Source organism: Capra hircus, chromosome 7 (genome assembly GCF_001704415.2).
Source record: "Capra hircus breed San Clemente chromosome 7, ASM170441v1, whole genome shotgun sequence".
Taxonomy (NCBI): domain Eukaryota; kingdom Metazoa; phylum Chordata; class Mammalia; order Artiodactyla; family Bovidae; genus Capra; species Capra hircus.
The window spans coordinates 48098296-48121444 of record NC_030814.1 but is presented as its reverse complement, the minus strand read 5'-3'; the positions used below and the strand labels follow the sequence as shown (position 1 = coordinate 48121444).

Sequence of the window (23149 nt, the reverse complement as noted above, 5' to 3'; positions counted from 1 at the left end):
GGCTCCTCTGTTCGTGGAATTTTCCAGGTCAAAATACTGGAGTGGGTTGCCATTTCCTTCTCCAGGGGATCTTCCCAACCCAGGATGGAACCTGGGTCTCCAATTGCAGGCTGATTCTTTACCAACTGAGCCACCAAGGAAGCCTTGAACTATAGGGAAATCCCCAAATCCGTTGCCTGACTAATACCACAAATACTAAGCACCTGATGTGTCCTAGTTCCTGTGCCAGCTGGTGATTATGGTCCCTACTCTTAAGGGACTCCTGGTCTAGGTCTGTCACTTATTTTTAGAAGCAAGTCATCTAGCCAGAACCAGAAGGGCCTTAGACAGCATCAACCAATCCCATCATGCAGTTCAGGAAACTGAGACCCAGAGAGGGAAAGCAATATGTTCAAGACTATACAGGGAGTAAATGTATTTTCTGCTCTCAAACCAGCTGAGGAATCCCAATGTTCTTCTAGGGAACGGGGCTGCATTCAAAAATTCTAGAGCAGTCAACTCGTTGCTTTTTAAGCACTAAGCCTACATAGAGTAAATATTCCCGGAGGTCTCACTCCAGATCTTGCTGACATTTTAAGTCTTTAATATCCCTTCTACCAGATTGGAGGCAGGCGGAAACGGAACACCAGGGGAAGTTCCATCAATTCTTCGGTGCTTTTTAAGCCCCTTCTCTGGCTGGGCTGAGGACACGGTGCTTGCCACTTCCAGCACTTTGGAGTCGAAAGAAGAGGGGGCTGCCTCAAGGGTTCACAAGCACCTGGCGCCCATCTCTCGGCCCACACTTGCTTATGTCATTGTCGCCCAGCGGGGGAAGCGGAGGGGAAGTCATGCCCGCCCCTGAAATGCCAGGCGCCTTGCAATTGGCTACAGAGACTCCGGCCCGGCAGCGGATTGGTCATTGCTGAGGGCTTGAAAGGTGGATGAAAGCAGACGACACCTCAGACGGACCGTGGCCCAGGATCAGACAGCGTCTGCGGCGAGCCGAGACGCGTCCCCAGCCCATCATGGCCCGGCTCCTCCGGGCATCCTGCCTTCTCTCCCTGCTCCTGGCCGGCTTCATTCCCCCGAGCCAGGGACAGGAGAAGTCGAAGGTGAGTGAGCCTCGGGGGTGGGGGGCCAGGGGAAAGAATACAGCCCGCAGGTGTCACCATCTCTCGGTGAGGGCTTCCCTCTAGAAGGGTGACACCTAGGTGCGAGAGACGCCCTTAACTCCCGCTGCCTCCGTCTTTGGCGCACTCAGACTGTCGTCAGACTCTTCGCAGTTTCATCCGCTGGAGACCTGGGTGCTCCTGGTGGGCGGAATGAATGAGGGAGGAAGGTTTGTCTCTCCAGAGTTCACACTTTCTACCCCACCACTACTTCCGGGCCGCCTTGCTACATCCAAACCACCGTCTGTTTCTGAGACCCTTCCCTTCCAGCAGACCCTGAAGAGGGTAGGGGCCCAGAAAATGGCCTGGAGACTCGGGGTCTGGGTGGCTGCAGAGTTCCCAGGGAGAATGGCAGGCAATATGTGGTGCCCAAATAGCCCAAGCATAAATGCAGGTAGGATTCTGGGACACTGGTAAAAGAGGCTGACAGAACGAGCTCTGGGCTGGCAGCAAAGAATGCCCAGGACACTGACTAGACCTCTCATCCTTTGCGGGCCTCAGTTTCTCCATCCGCTGGAGGTGAGAGCACAGGGCACAAAGAGGCTGATGACTTCAGAGGAGAAGCTGCAAAGCTTGGAGAAGCTGAAAAATCCACGCATCATTCTCTGAAGGGTTTCCTATTTGGGGGCAACCTCAGTACCCACCAGCCACAGCCCTTATTGGCCTGCCAGGTCCATAGGAGAGTCAGAATTCTCTTGAGCCTGAGTCTACCCTCAGTAGAGTGTGTGGTCCTTAGCTAGAGTGGGGATTCTGAGGTCAGGAGCAGGGGTGACCTGACATGCTTAGACCTCTCCTCTTCCCTGGGGTGGGGAGTCAGGAGCCAGGCATAGACCCAAAGAGATTTTTGTTTCCAGCCTCCCAATACACACACACACCAACACACACACACACACACACACACACACACACACACACACACACACCGACACACACCCCTCACCTGTATAAAATGAAGAAGCTTTGGGCTTCTGTTGTTTCTCAAATCTTCCATTCTAAGATCTTATGACTCCACAATTCTATTTCCATAATCCTATCTATTGTTCAGGAAGCCCATTAAGAGGCTACTTCTGCTTGTTTCTATCTTGTCCTGTCCTCAGCCTAAATTCTAATCGGTCTGCCTCTCCTGGGAGTCAGCCTAGAGACTGGATGGTTATGGGGCCACTTCCTCCTAGCCTCTGGCTTTGTATCCAGTCTTGTTCATAATCTCCAATTCAGAAGGTATTTTCCTGGGCAGGGATGGGTCTGAGTTTCGATATTAGGGTATGGTACTGAAGTGAGGGCAGGCCATGGGTAGGGCAGCATCATGGAGTCAGTCCTATAACCTCAGTTTGGGGAGAAGCAGAGACGGGAAGATGGGGCCCTGTTTCAAGAAGGTGGAGGTAAGAACATGGATCCTATGAATAGCTCATCATAGTCATGTGTTCTCTGTAGAACTCTGGGGAGGAATAGATGGATTCAGAGAAAACAGGATGGGTATGGGCTAGAAAAGCCTTAGAGTGGGGTGTGATCATATCAGATGCAACCAGTTAGGATTTGCTAGCCAATGACAATCTGGTCCTGCCCCATCTTTCCTCCCAGGTCTTGAGAGGGTTGAAATCTCATAGCCTCCATTTCTAGGACTCAATCACTACTTATCTTACCCCTAGCTCCAGGGCCAAGGCAGGGGCCCAGGGGCAAGTGGAGGAAAGGATGGACAAAAGGCAACAGCCCCAGAGGAATATTTGCCTCCACCCATTTCAAAGGGAGGGGCTGGGGAACAAAGCCTTTCCTCGCTGTCCCCTCTCCAGTCCATCTTAAGGCTGCCCAGGCTCCCTGTCCTTCCCCTACAAAAGGACTTCACAGAGGCTAAAGAGAATAACAGCTGCTGACGTGTGTGGGCTCCTAGTAACCGCTGGTTTCTAGGTGACTAAATCAGGCAGATAGAATGAAGGAACCACCGGCTGACAGTCAGAGCTGAAGAGCCCTCTAGACAGCCTTGAATCTGACCCCTTCTTATAATCAAGGAGCCAGAGCCCCAGAGAAGGGACAGGATAGTCACATGTAGTCGCACGGGAGGCCCGGCCAGGCCTAGAACTCAGGTCTCCTGCCCCCAGTCCAGCTCTCCTCTCATACCTTCACACTGTTGGGAGTGGTAAGATGAGTGAGGAGAGAGACACAGGACCAGCAATGCAAGCCAGCCGGGGTCCTGGCAGGGTCTCCCCTCCCACTCTCAAGCCGTCTGAACTCTCCTGTCTTATGCAATTGTGGGAGGATTGAGGTAACCTCCCCACCCCCCACCTCCATCTCCTCTGACCTCCTGGTTAAGGTGCAGGGTTCTGGGACTCCAGGGACCCACAAGAGGAGGGGCGGGGCCTATAAGGAGGTGGGGCGCATGCTCAGTACTGAGAGCAGGCTGTAACTCTTTCCCCTACCATTGTTACTCTCCGACCCCTCTCAGTCTGAACCCACAGCACCAGCATTGCAGGCCCAGTAGAAAGCAGGAGGCTTTGTCACAGGTCCCTTTTCCTGGAAATACTCTGCCCAGTGCATCAGCTTCCTCATACCGACTGGGGAACACCCAAGTCTTCTTCACAGAAACACAGCAACGTCAGGACCCTTTACCCTACCGCTTGATGAGGGGACGGGGGCTGGGTTTCTTTCCAAGAGGCTTTCAAGATGGTTTTAATCTACTAGCAAATTCCCACAGCCATTTTGGGAGACAGGTGGTTTTTCCCTCACCCATCAACAGATGGAAACTCAGATTGAAAGTGACTTGCTCAGGGACACACAGCCAGCAAGACTCAACTCTAATGAGGGGAGATTCCCCTTGCCCCACCCCACCCTGAAAATGGGCTTAAAAGCTGAACCTCCCGCTGTTTTCAAGCTTCTCTTATTTAGACAACCTCTTGGCTTTTTTTTTCCTCCCCATTTCACAGTTTGTTTTTGGGCCAGGGCAGAGTGGAGAGGCAGGCAGGAGGCCTGGCTAGGGTGTGTTTGTTGTGTCCTGGCTGTTTGCGTTTGGAGCTGGAGCTGACCCCAGCTGGGGCCCAAGAGGCCCAGGGGCTGGAGGAATGTCAAGCTTAGGTCTCAGGCCTGCCTCTGGCACCCACCAGAAGTCACGGGGCATGGAATATTAGACTCACGTGAAGCAGGGAATTCGTACCCGAGCCAAGAAGATCGCTTGCAGCAGTCAGGGGATGGCCATGTGGAAGGAGTCCAGCTCCCCCAGCTCAGCAGGCCTACAGAGTCTCCAAGACAGAGTGGCTTTCTTAAACCCCCCCCAGGGCTACGCCCTACCAGCCCAGACGGCTTTCTTCACTCGGTTGGGCCCAGGTGCACCTCACCTTAACAGCCAGTCTTCCAGGACTGGCCAGAACAGAGTGCGTGAATTTGCTTCTCTTAACTCCAACCACCTGTCTCTAGTCTATAATGCTAGCTTGCATTCAGTTTTATTGTCTTCCCGCCTCTCCTCAGATGTCCAGGCCAGGACTGCCAGCCCACCTGCTAATTGTGGTAGTGATGCCGTGATGCTCTCTCAAGAGTAAACCCAGATTTTTGTATTCTGCATCAAAAAATGGTAGAGATGAGATGAGGATAGGGTGGGGGGTGGGGTGGATGTAAATTCAGCTGGCAGTCATCTGTTCCCTCTTCTCCCACCGAAAGCAATACTGTCAAGCCATCGTGATTCAGAACAGCTGGTCCAGTTCAAGGTTCTCACTTTATAAATGAGGAAACTGAGGCCCAGAGAAGAAAAAGGGCAAGTCCAAGACCACACAGGGAGTTAGAGGCAGAGCTGGTTCCCCAACTCACAGCCCATTGTTCACTGACTCTACTAGTCTGGAGGCGGACTGTAGAGAGGCAACTGGGCAAAGAGGAAGGCCTTAAGGTCATTGCCACACTGCTCAACGCAGGGAACATCGGATCTATGCCAGGCACTGGTCTTTATCCTGACCATGCCATTTAATCCTCCCAGCAGGCCTGGCCCCATTCCTGGCCCCCATCCTACTTCCCTATTTCTGAACAACAGCCTCAGCTTTCCAGTTCTCCAGATTGGAAACGTCTGAATCACCATTTTCCACACTGATATTTCCTCATTTCTGAGGAAATTTCAGCTCTTCCTTCACGACCATCTACTTCTGGCTCTCATCACCACTTGCCTGCGTTATTCTAACAGCTTCCCAGTCTCCACCATCCCATCCAATTACACCGGCACGGGGGTAGTCTCCCTCACAGCCTGCCTGGTGGCTGTCTAAACTGACAAGTGATGCAGAAGTAATGACCATAGTTATTTCTCCAAGTTTCCATAGCACTCACCAGCTTATTCAATGCTTTTAATATTATCTTGTACAATGAATTAGGAGACTTCAGTTCTAGTCCAGTTTGAATTCTTGGGCAAGTCAAGACCACGTGGGCGAAAGTGTTCCGCCACTCCCTGGTATCTTGAAAATGGTGGTGTCTGAGTTCCCTTCAGGCTCTAACCGCTTCCTGGTGCTGGTCTCTTGCAGACAGACTGCCATGCTGGTGTGGGCGGCACCATCTATGAGTATGGGGCCCTCACCATCGATGGGGAGGAGTACATCCCCTTTAAGCGGTATGCTGGCAAATACATCCTCTTCGTCAACGTGGCCAGCTACTGAGGCCTGACGGGCCAGTATGTTGGTAAGAGCCACCCGCTCTTCCCCTGCTGTGTTTGGGGCTGTTTCTGCTAGTTGGGCACATTCCAATCACAGGAGCTTTTCTGGTGCAAGGAGAATGGGGGTGATGGTCATGATGACATTTTAAACCCTGTACCTGAATCCTACTGTGTTCCGTGGTTCTGTGAAAATAATTATATAACCTGAGGTCTGATCCCCTACAAATATGTTCTAGAAGATTCTCAGTTATCCTTCATCCCTGAGTATCTCAATTGCCCTAAAAGAAGAAGGATGGAAGAGATTGGGTTTGTGCCTGGAACTTCCTTTCATTGGAGTAAGAACAGTAGGTTCCTCTTGCTGAGAAATTCTCCCCTGTCCTCAGCCCATCTGCCTCAGTGCTTCTCTTGGCCCCTGGCCTGAGTTCCCAGAGTTTGTGTGTTAATGACAGAACCAGGTTTCATGATCCCTGGTGCCCTCTACTTCTCCTTAGCTGGGTCAGAGTCAAAAGCCAGGGGACAGGCAAGCCAAAGGCATCTGACAGCACCCACCAGAAAATGCTTTGGGGGTGTGGGAGGGAAGCAAGGGCAATCTAACTTAGAATGTTCTGCCTGAGAGTCATGGGCAGATTCCTGGAAGTACAATGACAGTGAACTGGATGGCCCAGTGGGTTGTGAGCGCTCCATCTAGAATGCTTCCATGTAGCCCTTGGAATAGAGCAGAGTGTGTTTGGGCAAGAGGTGGGTGACCATGGATGCTGCACCAGAGGCCAGGAGGCACTGAGCGGGGTGAGAGCTGGGCCAGGCTCTCCCCTGGGCCCCTGAATACCCAGAGTATAGGCGGGGTGTGAGGGCTCCATCCCACCCCAGGGACGTCATCTGCCTTCTGCCCAGAGATGGATGGTTCTCACTCCAAGACACTCACTCCTGACAGTCCTGAAGGAGCCCCCACCCTACAGGCCCAGGTGGTAGCTTTAGGCAGTGGGTGTCTGATTATTAATTTGAGAAAGCACATTGCTCTCTTCTCCCCCAGACCTCCAACCCATCCAGGTTGGACTCCATAGGATGGGGCTTGAATGCCAGCAATGCCACACTCAATGGGTTATCTTGGGCAAGTCCCTTCCCATCAGGCCTCAGTGATTTCAGCTATACAATGGGGCAGGCAGGTGGATGGTACACGGGAGGTGGGACTCCTCACCAGGCTATCCCCATCTCTGCTCTCTCCCTGTTCCAGAACTGAATGCACTGCAGGAAGAGCTTGAACCATTCGGTCTGGTCATTCTGGGCTTCCCCTGCAACCAATTTGGAAAACAAGAACCAGGAGAGAACTCGGAGATCCTAGCCACCCTCAAGTGAGTACTGACTCAGTGTCCTGAGAAAGCTCCTCCAGCACGTCCCTCCCACCGCGCCCCGGCCCAGGCTCCAGGCATCTTTTATGCTGGCCCCTACTCACGAGGGATATTTATCAGCCACCAAGAACTACTCTCTCCTTGCAGGAACTCTGTTTAGTGGAACAAGTGGAAGAGGTACCAGGAGAGACAGGGTCAGGGATGATGGCAGTCAGCCACGTTGGGGTAAGGGGAGGACAGGTTGAGGGCAGGGGTTATTGAGCAGTTACCAAATTGAAGGAAGACTGCTGACCCACATTATACCTGTGCCCATTTAACAGTCACTGGCTCCCACTGCCCATCATAGCATAAAATCCCGATTCCCACCCCCCCTTCCCCAGTTCTGTCCCCTCCTCTTATTTCTGAGCCCATGTCCCTGGGACCCACACAAAAATATTCCTTAGGTATGTTCGACCGGGTGGGGGCTTCACCCCCAACTTCCAGCTGTTTGAGAAAGGCGATGTGAACGGGGAGAAAGAGCAGAAGTTCTACACATTCCTGAAGGTGAGTACACAGCCAAGCCACACTGCTGACGAGCCTCTCTGCCTGGCTGATGCTGGCTCTGGACGGGGCTGCAGCCGCTCCTGGCCCCAGGCCACATAGACAAGGCCTGTGCCACCCTCCTTTGTTCCGGGGCTCTTGGGGAGTTTCCTGGCATCTGATTATTATTCCAACTAGAGGGCTTTGTAGACCCTAGGGGCTCATCAACTCATTTTAAGATAGGCCCCAGAAGGGACAGGCTTAGGGTCTCACAATCTGCTAAAACCAAAGCTGGTGCTGGGATTCAGTTTTCTAACTTCCAACCTGGTACTCTTTTCTCAGTGCCGGGCTATTCTCCTTCCCCCGAAAAGTCCTGGGAAGGAGGAGGGATTACAGAGTGGGAAGGGCCCCAAGCAGAGTTAATACTTCTCTCGTCTCTGCTCCAGAACTCCTGTCCTCCTACCTCGGAGCTCCTAGGCTCACCCGGCCGCCTTTTCTGGGAACCCATGAAGGTCCATGACATCCGGTGGAACTTTGAGAAGTTCCTGGTGGGGCCAGACGGCATCCCCATCATGCGCTGGTACCACCGCACCACGGTCAACTCTGTCAAGATGGACATCCTGACCTACATGCGGCGGCGGGCAGTCCTGGAGGCCAAGGGGAAGTAACTGAGGCCCACCCCCCCTCCATGTCCACCACACGGGCTAGGGAGGGCTCTGTTCAGGAAGGAACCCATTTCTCCAACTATGCCACACTCCCATGCTAGACTCTTTACTGTTACACAAGGCCCCAGCCTGAGATGAACGTTTGTGTCTGTACTGCTCTGCACATGGGCGTTTGCACACATGCCTACAGGCGTGTGTACACACGAGTACAGGGCCACACGTGTCAACCTGCACAAATGCATATGTGGCAACAGCTGTGTGCCGTGAAGAATGCCAGAGAGGAACTTCCCTTTCCTTCTAGTTCTCTGTTCCAGTGATAACCATCCACTTTCAGCTGAGTCCAAACTGAAAACCCAGCTCTAGATTCAATTGTTCTGCTTTAACCAGGACCTCACCCTACCGGGCTGGCATCTCTCACAGCCTCCAAACACCATCCAGAAGTGCCCGGAAGTTTCTGGGTCCACCGCGCTGCCTGACCCCCTCCTTCTCCACCACACAGCCTCGCTCCTTCCTGAGGGCCCTCCCCTGTCCCCCACCCCACCACCCCCACAGCGTTCCCTGAGAGTCGCCAAGGCAGACGTGAGAGCAGGGGCCACGCTCCCCGTGTCAGGGGGCGGCATCGCCATGAAGGAGGGGCCCGAAGCCTGCGTGGGCGGACCTCCCTTGAGCCTGTCTGAGGGGCCAGCCTTTAGTGCATTCAGGCTGAGGCCCCCGGCCAGGGATGCCACCCCACTCCCTCGGGGGGTGTGTCCTCTCCCCTCACCCTGACCTGCTGGCATGAGGCTCACCCCTGTCTGCCTAGTAAAGGCCTTTCTGCAGCAGCTGAGCCTACTGTCGTGCTTCTTCCATGGGGCTGCCCCAGCGCGGGGGCAGGAAAGCTGGAGGTGGCGGGAAGGAATGAACGGAGGGCTCCAGGGCCTTGCTTTTTGGTTTCCACCTAGGCCCGCTCTGCTTCCTCACTCAGCATTTGGAGTCTATAAAACCAGCTCACATCTACTGTCACCCCACAGTTCTCTCCAAGGCAGCTAGCACGGAGATGAGGTGTTCCATTTGACAGATGAGGAAACTAAGGCTCACAGAAGGGCCAGGCGTTGCCCAATGTCTCCTGACAAGTGAGGGGCAGGACTGGAGTGTAAACTCAGGCCGCCTGGCCCCCAGCTCCTGGATGCTCCACCCTCACAGAAGCTCTGAGCAGGATCCCAGGGGATGCCTGCCAGGAGTAATGGTGGTGCTCTTATGGGGGTGGATGGGGGGGTGCATCTGGGAGGAAAAGGGCACAGAGGGAAGAGGGGCCAGGAAAGAAGCACGCTGGTTGACAAGGAGGAGCACATTAGCCAGGGCATAAAAGAAATCCGGTCACAAAATGCTCATCTCTAGCTTGGATTTATGTCCAAGATTTGTGCAAACAGCTGTCCAGGGATCAAGAACCACCCCAGTCCAGGCCTCCACACCACAAGGCTCCAGCTGAGGGCCTGGTGGCTCCAGGCTGGGGCCCCTCGGCCGATGGAGGTCTCTCGACTGGAGATCGGCATCCGCCAGCAGTGTCCACAGAGGACAGCAGGTCCAGGCTGACGGCACCTCTCTCCACTCAGGAGCACAATAGTAGGCTTTTCCCAGTCACTCCAAAGGAGAGGCCCAGATGGACGCCTTCTGGATGGAGCCTCTCCAGTCTGCAGACCGTCCAGGTCGGGGCCAGGGCCCAAGCTGGCCATCCATCTCAGCCTCCGGAGTGGCTGCAGCTCTGGCCACACAGAGCCTGTGGCCTCTAGCTTGCCAGTAATCTGAAGTCAGCTGGCTCTGTGAGACGAAGGTGGAGCAGGGGACTGGTTTCACTGAGGTCCTTCACGGTCATTTTTGGTGGACTCTAAATAAACAAATTTAGGATTTAAAGATGAGGTAGTACAGTAGCTTTCAAAGTCCTATGGAAGTGAATACAGTAAGAGTGAGGAAAAAAACCAGGGTTGCTGGGTGTTAATGAGTGCCAGGCCCTGGTCGAAGCACCTTAGGTACGTCATTGAATCCTTGCCCAAACCTAGGAAGCAGGCAGATTATTACCACTTTATGGGGGAGAGAAATGGGGCACAGGGGAGTTTTTAAAAACTTGCTCAAGGTCCCAGGTCTAGGAAGTGTTGGCACCCAGTCAGTCTGGTTCCAGATGCCAGAAATGGAGTAGTTCTGGGAGAAGGGACAGTCCTGCCCGTTTGGCCACCCTCTGCACTCATCAAAGCAGACTCCTATGGCTCCACAGAACCCCTAGGGCTCCACGGGGAGACATGAGAAAGTGCCTGACCAGCTCAACGCCTCCTCCTCCCAACCACGAGATCCTCCAAACCACACCCCCTCCGAGTTGCCCTGCAGCCTCTGTCCACACTATTGCAGAGGGGCCCTCGACCACCAGGCATGGCAGGATTCATTTCTGCACAGCTGCAACCTTTAGAAAACTCCTCTTTGTGCTGAGACGGACTTGGCCTCCCCATGGCTCCCACTAGTTGCAATTCTGTTTCCAGAAGCCCCCACAGGCAAGGCCCCATAAAAGCCTCACAGAAAGCAAGGGAGAGACTAAGGGCCCAGAGTCCTTTCGCAACCAGCAAACAGACCATTTTAAAATGTCCAAGGCCTGCAGGCTATCCTTAGGATAAAGACCAGCCGTCCTGCTGGGGCTTACAAGGCCCTTGTGGTGCGACCTACCAACCTCCCTGACCTTGCCTTGTCTGCCTCTCTTCTCCATCTTGTTCCTGGCTCCAGCCAAGCCAGACTTCTGTCAATCCTCAAGTCAGCCACAGTTCTTCACTCCCTCCCATCAAGACCTTTGCACTGGTCTTGGCCTCCTCCCCAGCATCTTACACAGAGCATGGCACTTAGAACATTAAACTATAATCAGTGGAAGGAATGGTTTCAACTCCTTCATGATGCAGTCACCACCCCTTTCTTCTCAACACTATTTGAGAAACCTGCACCTCTCCTCCACTGAGATCAGAAGGTAGCAAGACTGCCCCCAAATTGGGACAATCCTGGCAGATTAAAAAATTATCTTTTTATAAACCAAGGCCCATTACCAGGGGTCACACTCACCTGGTTCTGTAGGCCTGGCCGTAGGTAAGTCCATCACTTGGGAGCTCTGATTACGTACCCCTCCAAAGGGCATCCGCCAGGTGTATTCTGGCTGCAACAAAACTGGTGTTTAGTAATCAATAACCATAGTAGCAGCTACTGTGCCAGAACAGTACTAAGTTCATATTAATCAACTATAACTGAATCCTTACAACAACCCAGGTTACCAACCCCATTTTACAGGTTGGCAAACTGAGGCTCAAATGGGGTGGAGTAACTTGTCAAGGGTCATCCAGCTTGGCAAGTGGTCAAGCTTTGATTTGAATCCAAGGCGCTATAGTCGCACAGTACACTCCAGGGTTTAAAGATGCATGTAAGGAATGGTTATGGGGGAGAAGATGGGGGAGAAGCGGATGGGATGGGGGGCAGCTGGCACTGACCAGGTTGAGAGATGCCTGAGGGGCTGTGGCAGGGGCACTGAAGAGAATGAGAAAGGGGTCAGAAACTCTGGAGACAGAATGATAAGGAGAAAAAGGGAGGAAAACAGAAAAAGGAAACTGAGAAGGAAAAGAGAAGAAAAAGCAAAGGGAGAGAATGCATGGTGAAGACTTTATACCTGGTGACATGTGGAGGTCACGGAAAAGGTCAAACTCCTGGCCTGGCTGGCCGGAGAGAGCCCGCCTGCTGGCCCTGCTCCCTTACCCAGCCTTTTCTGTCCCATACCAGGGCCCTTGAGCAGCCCTGAGCTGGAAGGTCCTGCCCCGGGGATGGTAGGCTGCACACCAGTCTGTTCCCAAGGGGCCAAGGATGCAGCTTCTGACCCTCTCCGTTGACCTTGCCCTTGGCATGTGTCTGGCTGGCCTGTGTGTGTGTCCTGGAGTGAGGGAGGGGGCATGGACTCACCAGACGGAAGAGGCGTGAGTTGGGAAGTGGGGGCGGGTGCTCCATGGCCGTGGGGGGTGGGGGGTAGCGGATCTGGGACCAGTCCTCAAAGCCGGGGTGCGGCCCAATGGGGGGCATGGGCGGGTAGGCGTAGGGGCAGGCCCCGCAGAGGTGTTCCGGGTGGGGCTCCAGGTGGTAGCGGTCTGCCGAGGTCTGCAAGAAAGGTGGCATCTGGCTCTGGTCTGTGACAGGCTGCATGGGCCACCCCAGTGACATTCATCCCATCTCCCATTCTCCTCTTAGAGTCTCAGTTCTCCGAAGGCTGGCATGTGGCCATGGAAGGCTGCACACGGGCCCAGAATACCAACCATGAGGACAGCTGGTGTGCCCTGGGCACTGGTTCTTTACCATGTACTGTTCTAAATGCTCCAGCTGCGCTTTTTGTTTTGACTGTAAAGCACTTAGCATCACACCTTGAATAAAGGGACAGAGGGCCTGACGTGTAGTCGAGCTCATAATTCATTCTGTCATCTGCTGGGCGTGTGTGTGCTCGGTCACTCAATCGTGTCCGACTCTTTGTGACCCCGTGGACTGTGGCCCAGGCTCCTCCGTCCATGGAATTTTCCAGGCAAGAATACTGGATCAGGTTGCCATTTCCTTCTCCAGGGGATCTTCCCGACCCGGGATCAAACCCGAGTCTCTTGTGTCTCCTGCATTGGCAGCCGGATTCTTCCCCACTGTGCCACCTGGGGCCTCACTAGTTAGCTGGACGCCTGAGCAACCAGTGCCTCCCGCATCAGACTGCGGCTCCCTGGAGGAGGTAAAATGCGGTAGGGGCTGCCTCCTCCCTCAAGCCACCTCACCTTTGCTTTCCTCTTCTGCTGCCTCAGGGCATCTTTCGCCTTTTCCTCATCTTTGAAGGCTTTTAGCTGAGAGAGAGAGGGAGGGAGAGAAGCCTGTCAGCAGAGGCACTTCCTGGCCAGGCCTGGGTCCAGGGCCTAAGCAGGGTGGACTGGCCAATGCACGAGGCCGCCACTCTGGGCTGTCCTGCCTGGCCCAGTGGTGGGAAAGGGCCCTGGGGGGCAGAGCACGGCCCAGGCCGGGGACTGCGGGTAAGGCCCGCTCGCCATGGGCAGTCTGAACACAGGTCAGGACGGCTGCAGGAGCCTCACTGCATTCATACCTGTTAGCTTCAGTGTGGGAAAGAGCGGATGGCTCAGAGCTAATTCCTACTTATGCTCTTTAAAGGCATCAAAACCGATTGTGGAAAATCAGGGCTAGGAGAAGTAGAGAAGGGAGAGGACTCTCTGAGGGCCACAGAAATGTATCAGCAGAGCTGGAAGGAGAATCGCCAGGGCCCTCCAATCCATGCGCCCTCCCCCTGGGCACAGCCAGCTGCCCGCTCCTGGGTCCTGCTCTTCTCACCTGGGCGTGGGACAGGGTGACCTGGGCTTGCAGTTTCTCCACCTGCTTCTTCAGCTCTTCCTTCTCTTCATTCATGCGCTCCCGGTCGCTACGCTCCCTCTGGAAGTCCTCCTCAAAGATCTTCACCTAAAGGGGAGGTGGAGGGGAAGGGAGAAGGGGGTGAGGGAGGAGGGACAGCTCTGAGTGGGGGCTCAGACCTGCTCAGACCCAGAATCCTGGGCCTCTGATAGGAGTCAGACAGCAGAGCTGGTTTTACCCTGTCTTGAAAATGCCCATGGGGAGAGGAATAGGTGTACCTCTGGCCCCAACCCCAACTACAAACAGAGTAGTTCTGGGTCCCTTGATCTTATATTTTGGGCTTCAACCTAGGGCTTTATTGGAAAAAAGGATCCATGGCTAAAAAACACAAAACTGGTCAACAGCCATCAAAACTAGTTCCATTCTTCCATTCTGCCAAGACCCACAGAGAGGTGGAGGCCACAGAAACAGTCTGAGTGGAGGACTGGAGTTCAGGCCTCCTGGTGCCAAGAGCAGGGGGCCTACAAAACTCTGCCCGAGGCTCTGGGGTGGGGGCTGGTGCCCTGGCAGGGAAGGGGCGGGCGGGGCCCTGTCTGCAGTTTCACATCCTCACTGCAGATCAGTGAGAAGCTGACCAGGCTCGGGACGATTTAGAAGGATCCGAAGCACGGCAGCAAAGAGCACAGAAGCATGTGCGAGAACCAAAGCCTTAAATAAAGGGACAGAGGACTCAAGCACAAAGCCATGATCAGGCAGAAGTATCTAGCTAGACTTTAACAACACAGTTTTGCCTTTACTGTATTTATTGCTTATAGTTACTTTCTAATTATGACAAATAATAAACGGTTTTCCCATTTGCAGGAGAAATCTAAAGTTCCCTTTTAAATATATTTATTGAGTTTATTTAAACATATAGATAACTAATAAGGATCTACTATACAGCACAGGGAACTCTACGTAATACTACACAATGACCTATATGGGAAATGAGCCTAAAAAAGAGTGGGTATATGTATATGTATAACTGATTCACTTTTCTGTACAACAGAAATTAACAGGACATAGTAAATCAAATAAACTCCAGTAGCAGTTCATTTTTAAAACATAAATTTAAAAAATTTTGCTTTCGAAATATAGGGAAATAATAGCAGAGCTGGGGCATAGAAATGTGTAAAACATGACAGTGGTAGAGGAATGACCTAGATAGGGATATACTGCCAGCAAGGATAAACCTACACCAGACAGGAGTCCTGGCCGATGGGAAGACAGTGGACTGCAGATTACAGCTTGCATGACACAAGGTCCGTCCTAGGCCCTCAGGGTTGCTCCAACTCCCACTGGGCACCACCTACCTAACCCGTTCCCCTCAAACTCACCTGCTGTTTCAGCAATTCGTTCTGCGTGAGCAGCTCCTGTTTCCTTAGCAGGCCTCCAGCTCCTTCTGGGCTCCCGAATGCTGTTGGAGAGGACGGGGAGGCCTGAATGCTCAGTGCTTCCTCCAGGGCCTAGAATCAGGAAGAAAGGAGATGGGCCTGTCAGCAGAAGCCCTGGGAAGTCAGGTCCCATTGAAAGGGTCAGGCCCACTGAAAGACCCCGATCATGATAAGGATAATAATAATAACCACCACTATTTAATAAATGCCATCTTATAGATGAACACTATATGCACATCATTTTACTGAATCTTCTCCATAGTCCTATGAAGAAAAACTATGACCTTCACTCATTTCATGGATGTGAAAACTGAGGTTCAGAGACCTGAAGGGATTTGTCCAAAGTCAGACAGCTAGTAAGTGGCAAAGCAGGTATTCAAGGCCAGTATGTGCTCTTAACCAGCAGCCTAAACTGTGGTCTTCATGTAGAAGGGAGAAATCTCCCTTTCCCTGAGGATAAGTGGCTCAATTCTTAGCACCCAGACCTAGAAAGAATACGAAGTCCTTTGGAGGAAGAAGCTAAATCTCCTGGACCTGCCCAGAGATTCTCCAGCTTCCATAACCTATTCCCACCAAGCCAACCCTTCCATCCCCAGATCTTCTGTAGTTAGATTAGCCTGGATTTTCATTTTGATGTAATTAATTTTTACCTTTCCAACCCTGAAAATGGGCTGAAACATCACCAAATAATATTTTGAGATTTTTTGTAAAAGCTCTGTTTTACTACCTTCACAGAATACTTTTCCTTGCATAAATTGTGTGCTCACATTCTCTTGAAAGTTATTCATTAACTGGTTTTCTCCTTGCACCCTGTTAACATGTTGCTTGAGAACTTTGGAACACCCCTCAAGACTGGCCATCCTCATCACCACCTGGGCGGCAGGGCCTCTGCTGGCCCTGTGACAGCACTGCTCACAGTGCCTCCCTGGATCCTGGGGAAACCTTGCCCAGCTCGGACTCAGGCCCCTCCCTGTCTCCTGGACTGCCCCAGAAACAAGAGGAGACTGCAGAGCCGAGAGTGAATTCAAGGGGCTTTCCTGGTCCAGCAGCTAAGACTCCAAGCTCCCAATGCAGGGGGCCTGGGTTTGATCCCTAGTCAGGAAACTAGATCCTACATGCTGCAACTCAGAGTTCATATGCCACAATTACAGATCCTGCATGCTGCAACTAAGACATGGTACAGGCAAAGAAAATCAAATTGATGTACATATATTTAAAGCGTAAATTCAGAATGCTCAAAGGAAGGCTATGACTGCACCTCCCCCTCCATCTGTCCCATTTTTCTGATGAGCAGACTGAGGTCCAGGGACAGGAAGAGGCTTGCGTTAGTCATCCTTACAAGTTTCTGTCCCCAGCTACAGCGCAGAAAACTGGAGGGCAGTGATCCTGCCTGGGTCACCTCTACAACCATAGAACGTTCTGCCTGGATTTAGAGCCCCAAGTCCCCTAGCTTGGGATAGATCATTCTTTTCAATAAGAACAAGTCCCAAAGCCCCACACTTGGCATCATCAATGCTTATCCAACACCAAAACCAAGCAGAGTCACCCCAGCAGGGCTGGGACCCAGTGAATACAAACTCACAACAGAGTCTGCTATGAGCAGAAACAGCAGGCAGACAGAAGAGGAAGAAAATCTGAGCCTTCAAGAAAGTTTCCTTTCAAAGCCTCTCCATCAGCTCACTCCTTTAACCCCTGCACTAGAAGGTGGGCAGGGCTAGCATGATTCCAGCCAGGGTTCAGGTGGCAAAACTGAGACCCGGATAGGTTATAGGGGCTATAACTGGGACTAGAACCATCCCCTAGCCCAGCCCACTGGCCCTCACATTGGCTCAGAGCAGAGGGATCCCTTTACCTGGGCTCCCCTAGCCCTAGCCCCACCCCTGCCCCAGGCCATGTCTCCCTGGATCCCCCTTCTTGAGGGTAGGAACTCAGGCCAGAGCTCATCCACTCCCTTCAGTTTTTCCTGAACACATGCTTGGTGCCAGGCACCGGGGGTATGTGCCCTGGTGAAGACGCACACCTTCCAACATTGGATGGGAGGGTGGCTGTCAGTAAGTAATCACAAGAAAATGCCAGAAGGGTTTGAAAGAAGCTGCTGGTGCTTTAGCTATAGAACAGGGAAACTCGAAGGAGACTCAGGAAGGCCTTCCTGGGAAGCGGTGTTAGAGCTAAACCTGAACGATGAGTGGGTAGCACTGCGTGAGCAGACAGCACATCCCAGGGCCTGCCCAGCTCATCCAGCCAGGCATTCAGCATGCGGGGAGCAGGGCAGAGGCAGTAGAAACCCTGAGGCAGCACCCAGGCCCTCAGCACCCTTACCCTGACCCAGGAGTCACCCCTCCTGAGCTGAGGGTTGAGGGTACCTGCCATGGGGTGGGCTCTGCAGCAGGGCTCTGGGAAGCCCTGCCCACCCCCAGACCTTAGCTGCACCCACCTTGTTGAGCCGCTGGATCTCCTTTTCCTGGTACTCCCGCTGCCGGGTGAGTGGGCTCAGCTGGTCCTGCAGATACTTGACCTTCTGGCGCAGCTCCTTGGCCTCTGCTGTCAGATGCTCCCTGTCGGTCTGCAGGGGACACAGGGCTGGTGAGCAGGGAGCCTCTGCAGGAGGCCTGGACCCCCTGACCGCCCGCCTCATCCCCAGGTGACCGCACCTCCCTCCCTTGCTCTCACTCCACAGCCCCACGATGCTCATGCACAATGCCCTGTGCAAGGCACCCCTGTGAGAGCAGTCACGTCCACATGGTCCTGTCCTCAAGGACAGGGCAGCCCAGTTGAGTGGAAGGCCCCGGGTTCCATCACCACCTTCTCCAACAGCGAGGTGAGCCCTCGGGCACTGACACAGCCTTCTCTGGTCTAAGCTCATCTATCCACCATGGATAAGGGGTTCATAACAGGGTCACAGGTGGGCTGCAGGAGGTCTGTGAGCCCCCACACCGAGTGCAAAATTTTGACTGCAGTTTATAGAGAGAAAAGCCACAGTTTCTACCAGGCTCACACAGGGGTCTTCTACAATGCACAGAAAGTGATGTGATTGACAGTCTCCAAAGGACCTCTCAGCTCTTACAGTCTCTAAGTCTAGCGGAGAAAAGACCTTCAAAGAGATAAACACAGCATGAGGCGGAAAGGGGTCCTCCACAGAGAAATAAAGCTCTGTGAGGTTAAAGAAAGAACACTCCTGCCGAAAAGAAACCAGGGAAGGCTTTAAGGTGGAAGCCCTGCTTCCATACATACTATGGAACAATCCAGGTTCTTTACCACAGTCACAGCTGGAAAGGCCCTCAGAGAGCATCAAGTCCTAGCCCCTTTATAGGACTATCCCAAGGTGACTTATCCAAGACTACACGGTGAGCTAGAGCTAGACAAGAATCCAGGTCTCCTAACTCTGGTGCTCTTTGTCCCCTTGCAAGCCAAGGGGAGGGTTTAAAATAGAAGAGGGCAGTATGGTGCAAAGGCCAGGCATACCCACATGAAACTATTTCTGTGTGTTTATGTGTGCTGGAGGCCTGGAAAAATACATCCAAATGGAAACAGTGATGACCACTGGGGAGGGCCTGGAACTGGGGGGTGGGGTGGTAAGGAGAGATGGTCTGGGGAAACTCCCAACTGTAACTGTTGTGTGAACATGTCAATATTCTACAAACTAGCTGGTGAGATGCTTTCAGCCGGCGATGACAGAGAGCAGCCTTGGCTGGATCTTGTGGGAATTGTTACAGACTCCCATGTAAGAGGCTCTGGGTCCGCACGGCCTCTATGGCCCCGTGTCCCTATCCACAGGGCCACAGAAGCTTTGTTCTGAAAATTCCACCTTTCCCCCAGCTGACTGAGAAGAGCGTCAGATACCAGGAACCTAGCCCACCCACTGACGGGAGCCAGGGCCAGGCTGCCTGCCCCAGCTGTGACTGTGCTCTCATGAGAAAAGACTGGCAGTGTCCTCCGTAACACACATCCCCAGGGACGGGGCAGTCACCAGGGCAGGCTGACTGCTCGGAGAAGGCCCCTGCTGACAGGAGGGAACTCTGAAATGCAAACCATGTTGGAAATGGCCATTTCTAAGTCAGGCAAAAGCAGCCTCTGCCTAGTTCTCATGAAGGTGAAAACATGGCGATTTAAAATCTCCAGGGAGCCTGGGGGTCAATGGCCTTTCCTCCTGAAGATGCCCCATGATCAGGGCCTTGGCTGGTGTCAGTCACACACACACTGGTCAGATGCTCCTTCTTCAGGGGACCTGTTCCTGCTCCCTTGCACACACACCCTGAATGGACCTGATCTCCCTTCATGTTCTCTCCCTGCACCTGCTGTGTTGTGTTAACACACATCTACTCATTTACTTCTGTAATTAGGTGTTCTATGTCTCTTCCCCCAGGGCGGGGTTGGCCGTTCACTGCTGACTATGTACCCAGCGCTGTGCCTGGTGCACCGCTGTTGAACAGTGACCGGATGAAGGACTAAAGGAAGCTCTAATGCTGGAGCCCTCCCCGACAACAACCATCACCACTGGGCAGGTTCCCCAGTACCCACCCCATCAGGTGTACTAGAGCAGGCCTGGGGAATCTTTTCACATTTTGTGCTTCCCTGTACAGTTCCCTAGACCATGAGACTTTAACAAAAAGCTCTCCGTATGAAAAAAGAAAAAAATGAAAAACATACCTAGTCCAATCTCGATTTTCAGGTGGGAAACTGAGGGAGAGCTCAGGAAAGCGCTTTTGCCTCAGGCCACACAGCCCTTGAGTACCGGAGTCAGAGAGGGAACCGGGTCTCCCGACTCCCACCCCCAGCTCCTGGCGATGGGGAGAGGAGAGCAGGCCTCTGGAGCTGAGTTTGCGAGACCCACAGTCATACTTGCCTCCTCCATTTCTATCTTGGACTTGGCCAGGAGCAGCTTGCGGTCAAAGTCGCGCTGCTTCTGCTCCCGCTCGGCCTCCAGGTCGGTCACCTGCTTCTGCAGGTCTGCCAGCTTCTGTCGCAGCTCCGTGATCTGGGAGCAGAGGCAGAGAGAGGGAGCGTGTGAGGGCCAGGGTGGACACCCACCGTCCAACGCTGCAGCGAGAGAAGCAGCACGCACGGCGCCGAGGATGCCCTGAGAGCCTAGCGGAGAAGCAGGGGCGCGGCCTGGAGTTCCCATCACCCCCACAATACCTTCTGCTCGTACTGTTGTTTCATGGACCGGAAATGCTGGTCCCATTGCTTGTTCACTTCCAGCAGCTGCGGGGGAGAGACTGGGGTTAGCAGGAGACAAGCAGAGGAGGACCAAAGAGAGCCAACGCCACCACCACCAGCTTCATAGGTGCATCGTGCAGCATGTGTGGGTGGTGGGTCCACACGCTGCCTTGATCCCGAGCTTCTCACAACCTTTCCTCAAAGTGAGTCAGCTTTATCAACTGCCACATTTTACCCTCACCAGGAAAGCAAGACTAACACCAAGACACAGAAACAGTACATAATTCTGGTATAGAATTATGGGACCCACACCCATGCAGAGGGCAATTCGGGACTATGTATTAACTTCAAGTTCTCTTTAACCAAATAATTCCACTCTGAAAGATGTAGCCAAAAGAAGCACTTGCACAAGTGTGTAAAAAATATGTGTATTAGTGATCATCTCAACAATGTTTATATTGCAAAAAAAAGGATCGAGGCAAACCTGAGCATCAGAAGTAGGTTAAGGAAATGATAGAATTAAACAGAAACTGGAGCACTGCACAGCTACTCAGAAAGCTGGGAGCCTGATACATCGCCTGTGTTCTGAGATGACACTAATTACTTGCCATAATTTTGATATATCAACAATTCTTCCGTGAAGGAAAACAATCCAACATTGTTAAATTAATAAAACAGTGGAAAGGGCATCCTTTCCAATTCCAAAAGCATTAAAATATGATAAAAAGTACTCAGAATTAAAGAATCACAGAGTATGCTTTTATATATAAATATAATAAATACCCTCAAAGATATAGCCAATTTTAAGAAAGGAAAAAAGCAATCTGCAATGTGGTATTTTGACATCGTTTTTACAAACATCATACATTAGTAAGTATACAGACAAAATTCAGGAATATGCAAAGAACTGTTCTAAACTGTGGTCATTTCCAGGAGGTGAGACGCTCCATCTTTTCATAATGAGTATTTTTTAATATTATCTTTGTAATAAAAATATATATATACCTTACAGCAATACAGAAAGAAAACTGAATATGCACCTAAACAAAAGACCAGTGGAGCCTAACTTTTAAATGTGCTGGAGGATGAGGGAGGGCAGAGAGGCCCAGGGATTGGACAAGAACCTGAGCTGCGTGGAGAGGAGCGGCTCAGTCAGTGGAGAAGATTAGGCTCCCACCTCTGGTCCAGAAACATCAGGGATGGAATACGCATGAGACACGAGGGAAGAGCCTCAATTTCTGGAGACTCTCGGCTGATTGGGAGCAGTGCTACAAGCAGGTGAGGGGTCTCTCCTTCTGTGACAGACCCTTCCTGAACCAGCTGTGTGGTGACAGGTGATAGGCTCCCCATTGCTGATGCTGCACTTGCCTCCTATCACCACCTCTTGCCACCACTCAGGGTTCACCATGGGAGCCTTTCTAAACTAAACCCCCCTCAACAACGGTGGGCCACGCCCTGAAGGCCATGTCCTCAGAGTGACTCCTATGGGCAGGGGGACTGATCAGAAGACAAGAGCCCAGGGCAAGGCAGTGTGCCTCATCCTTGGCAGATGGTTCAGTGGCCACCACGACAGCTCATCACAGAGGCCAGTCAGAGACAGGGGCCAGGAAGGACCTTTGTGCTGCAGGCCCCGGAAGTGGGGAAGGATCCTCCCTGGCCCCCAGCACCCCCTCCAGCCACCTACCTCTGTGCGCTGCTGCTCCAGCATCCTCACCTTCTTCTCAGCCGCACCCAGGGGCCCCACCTCTGGGGTTTTACTTGCCGTCACACCAGCCTGCGGAGGAACACAGAGGCGCCTGCAGCAGAGCCTCAAACAGCCCTTCTCTCGCCCACTCAGGGCTCCTCCAAGGCTACTCACCCCCGAGACCCAGGGCCCTGTCTCCTGCCTCTCTACCCTCTCACCCACCAGTCCCAGCCATAACTGAGCCTCTTACGTCCACACAGACCATCATTCCGCTTCCCTGATCCTCAGTGGCTCCGAGGCCCTTCTTACCCCACCCCCTCCCCATAGACGCTCCTTTCCCTGTTCAGGCTCTATCTCTATGGCACTGCCAGCTGCCCTCCCTTCCTCCACGCATCAGCCAAAAGTCCTCTGAAGGCAAGAGTTAACTATTTTTTAAAATACTTTATAAAGTATTTATTTTTTAAATGTTTTATTAAAAAATATACAAATAAAGACATGTGTGCATGTGTGATCAGTACATGTACTTCGTTGCTCTGGCCTCTGAGAGGGCCTAAAGCGGTGTCACTCAGGTAACAATGAGCACAGATCTTGGTTTCTAAATGGCACTCTCCTACAAAAAGAAACAGGGCTCCTTGGAGAAGTGGTTAATTTCATGGCTGGGGCAGAGAAAATATAAGGTGAGTATGGAGCAACTTGTGACACTACAGAAAGTAAGGAAGTGTTCAATCATCATCAGAAGAAGAAAGGCATGTCAAATGGGCATAGGAGGCAACTTGAAAGAACTTCCTATGACCAAAGCAGGAAGAATTTGAACAAGAAAATAAACCACGACGGTGCTGGGTTATAAGCCAAAGGATAAAATATCCCTGAGTCCATATTAATAGGAACAGATGAATAAAAATATAAATGGGGGAGAAGGGACAAGAAGAATTCCAATTAGTAAACAGAGAAGGAATAAGGGAAATCCAAAATCACCATTAGAAGGCTGTAGTGATAATCATGGCAGTCAAGAGCTGCCAGTGTTTGCTGAAGTAAGTATAAAGAGAAACAGCACATCTGCAGTCTCAAGTATATCCTCGAAAATAAATATTAATTACAAAAGAAAAATTAGTCCCTTTATTATGGAGAAACCTGACAGACAGACCCTTAGCCAAATGATCAAGATTGGGTGTAAATGGACACACTGACGTCTCATTCCCTTGACGTGTT

General features: G+C 52.3%; 2 protein-coding genes across 5 annotated transcripts in view; one reads left to right on the top strand and one right to left on the bottom strand.

Annotated features, from left to right (window-relative positions):
- GPX3 (glutathione peroxidase 3) lies at window positions 923–9111 on the top strand. Its single transcript, XM_005683183.3, has 5 exons — window positions 923–1091; window positions 5633–5786; window positions 6992–7109; window positions 7550–7649; window positions 8072–9111. The coding sequence occupies exons 1-5, from the start codon at window positions 1005–1007 to the stop codon at window positions 8291–8293; spliced, it is 681 nt and encodes a 226-aa protein (XP_005683240.2). The 5' UTR covers window positions 923–1004; the 3' UTR covers window positions 8294–9111.
- TNIP1 (TNFAIP3 interacting protein 1) overlaps window positions 9657–23149 on the bottom strand; it is a 44775-nt gene continuing 31282 nt past the window's right edge. For 3 of the 4 annotated variants that reach the window (XM_018050136.1, XM_018050137.1, XM_018050140.1), the window contains 10 exons: window positions 21941–22030; window positions 20236–20301; window positions 19943–20074; window positions 17534–17662; window positions 15043–15171; window positions 13649–13774; window positions 13087–13152; window positions 12245–12436; window positions 11363–11453; window positions 9657–10154 (listed from right to left, as the gene is read on the bottom strand). In XM_018050136.1, coding sequence (XP_017905625.1) covers window positions 10120–10154; window positions 11363–11453; window positions 12245–12436; window positions 13087–13152; window positions 13649–13774; window positions 15043–15171; window positions 17534–17662; window positions 19943–20074; window positions 20236–20301; window positions 21941–22030 — 1056 coding nt within the window. In that variant the 3' untranslated portion in view covers window positions 9657–10119. The remainder of the gene's footprint in view (window positions 10155–11362; window positions 11454–12244; window positions 12437–13086; window positions 13153–13648; window positions 13775–15042; window positions 15172–17533; window positions 17663–19942; window positions 20075–20235; window positions 20302–21940; window positions 22031–23149) is intronic. The other variant, XM_018050139.1, reaches the window with a different exon arrangement.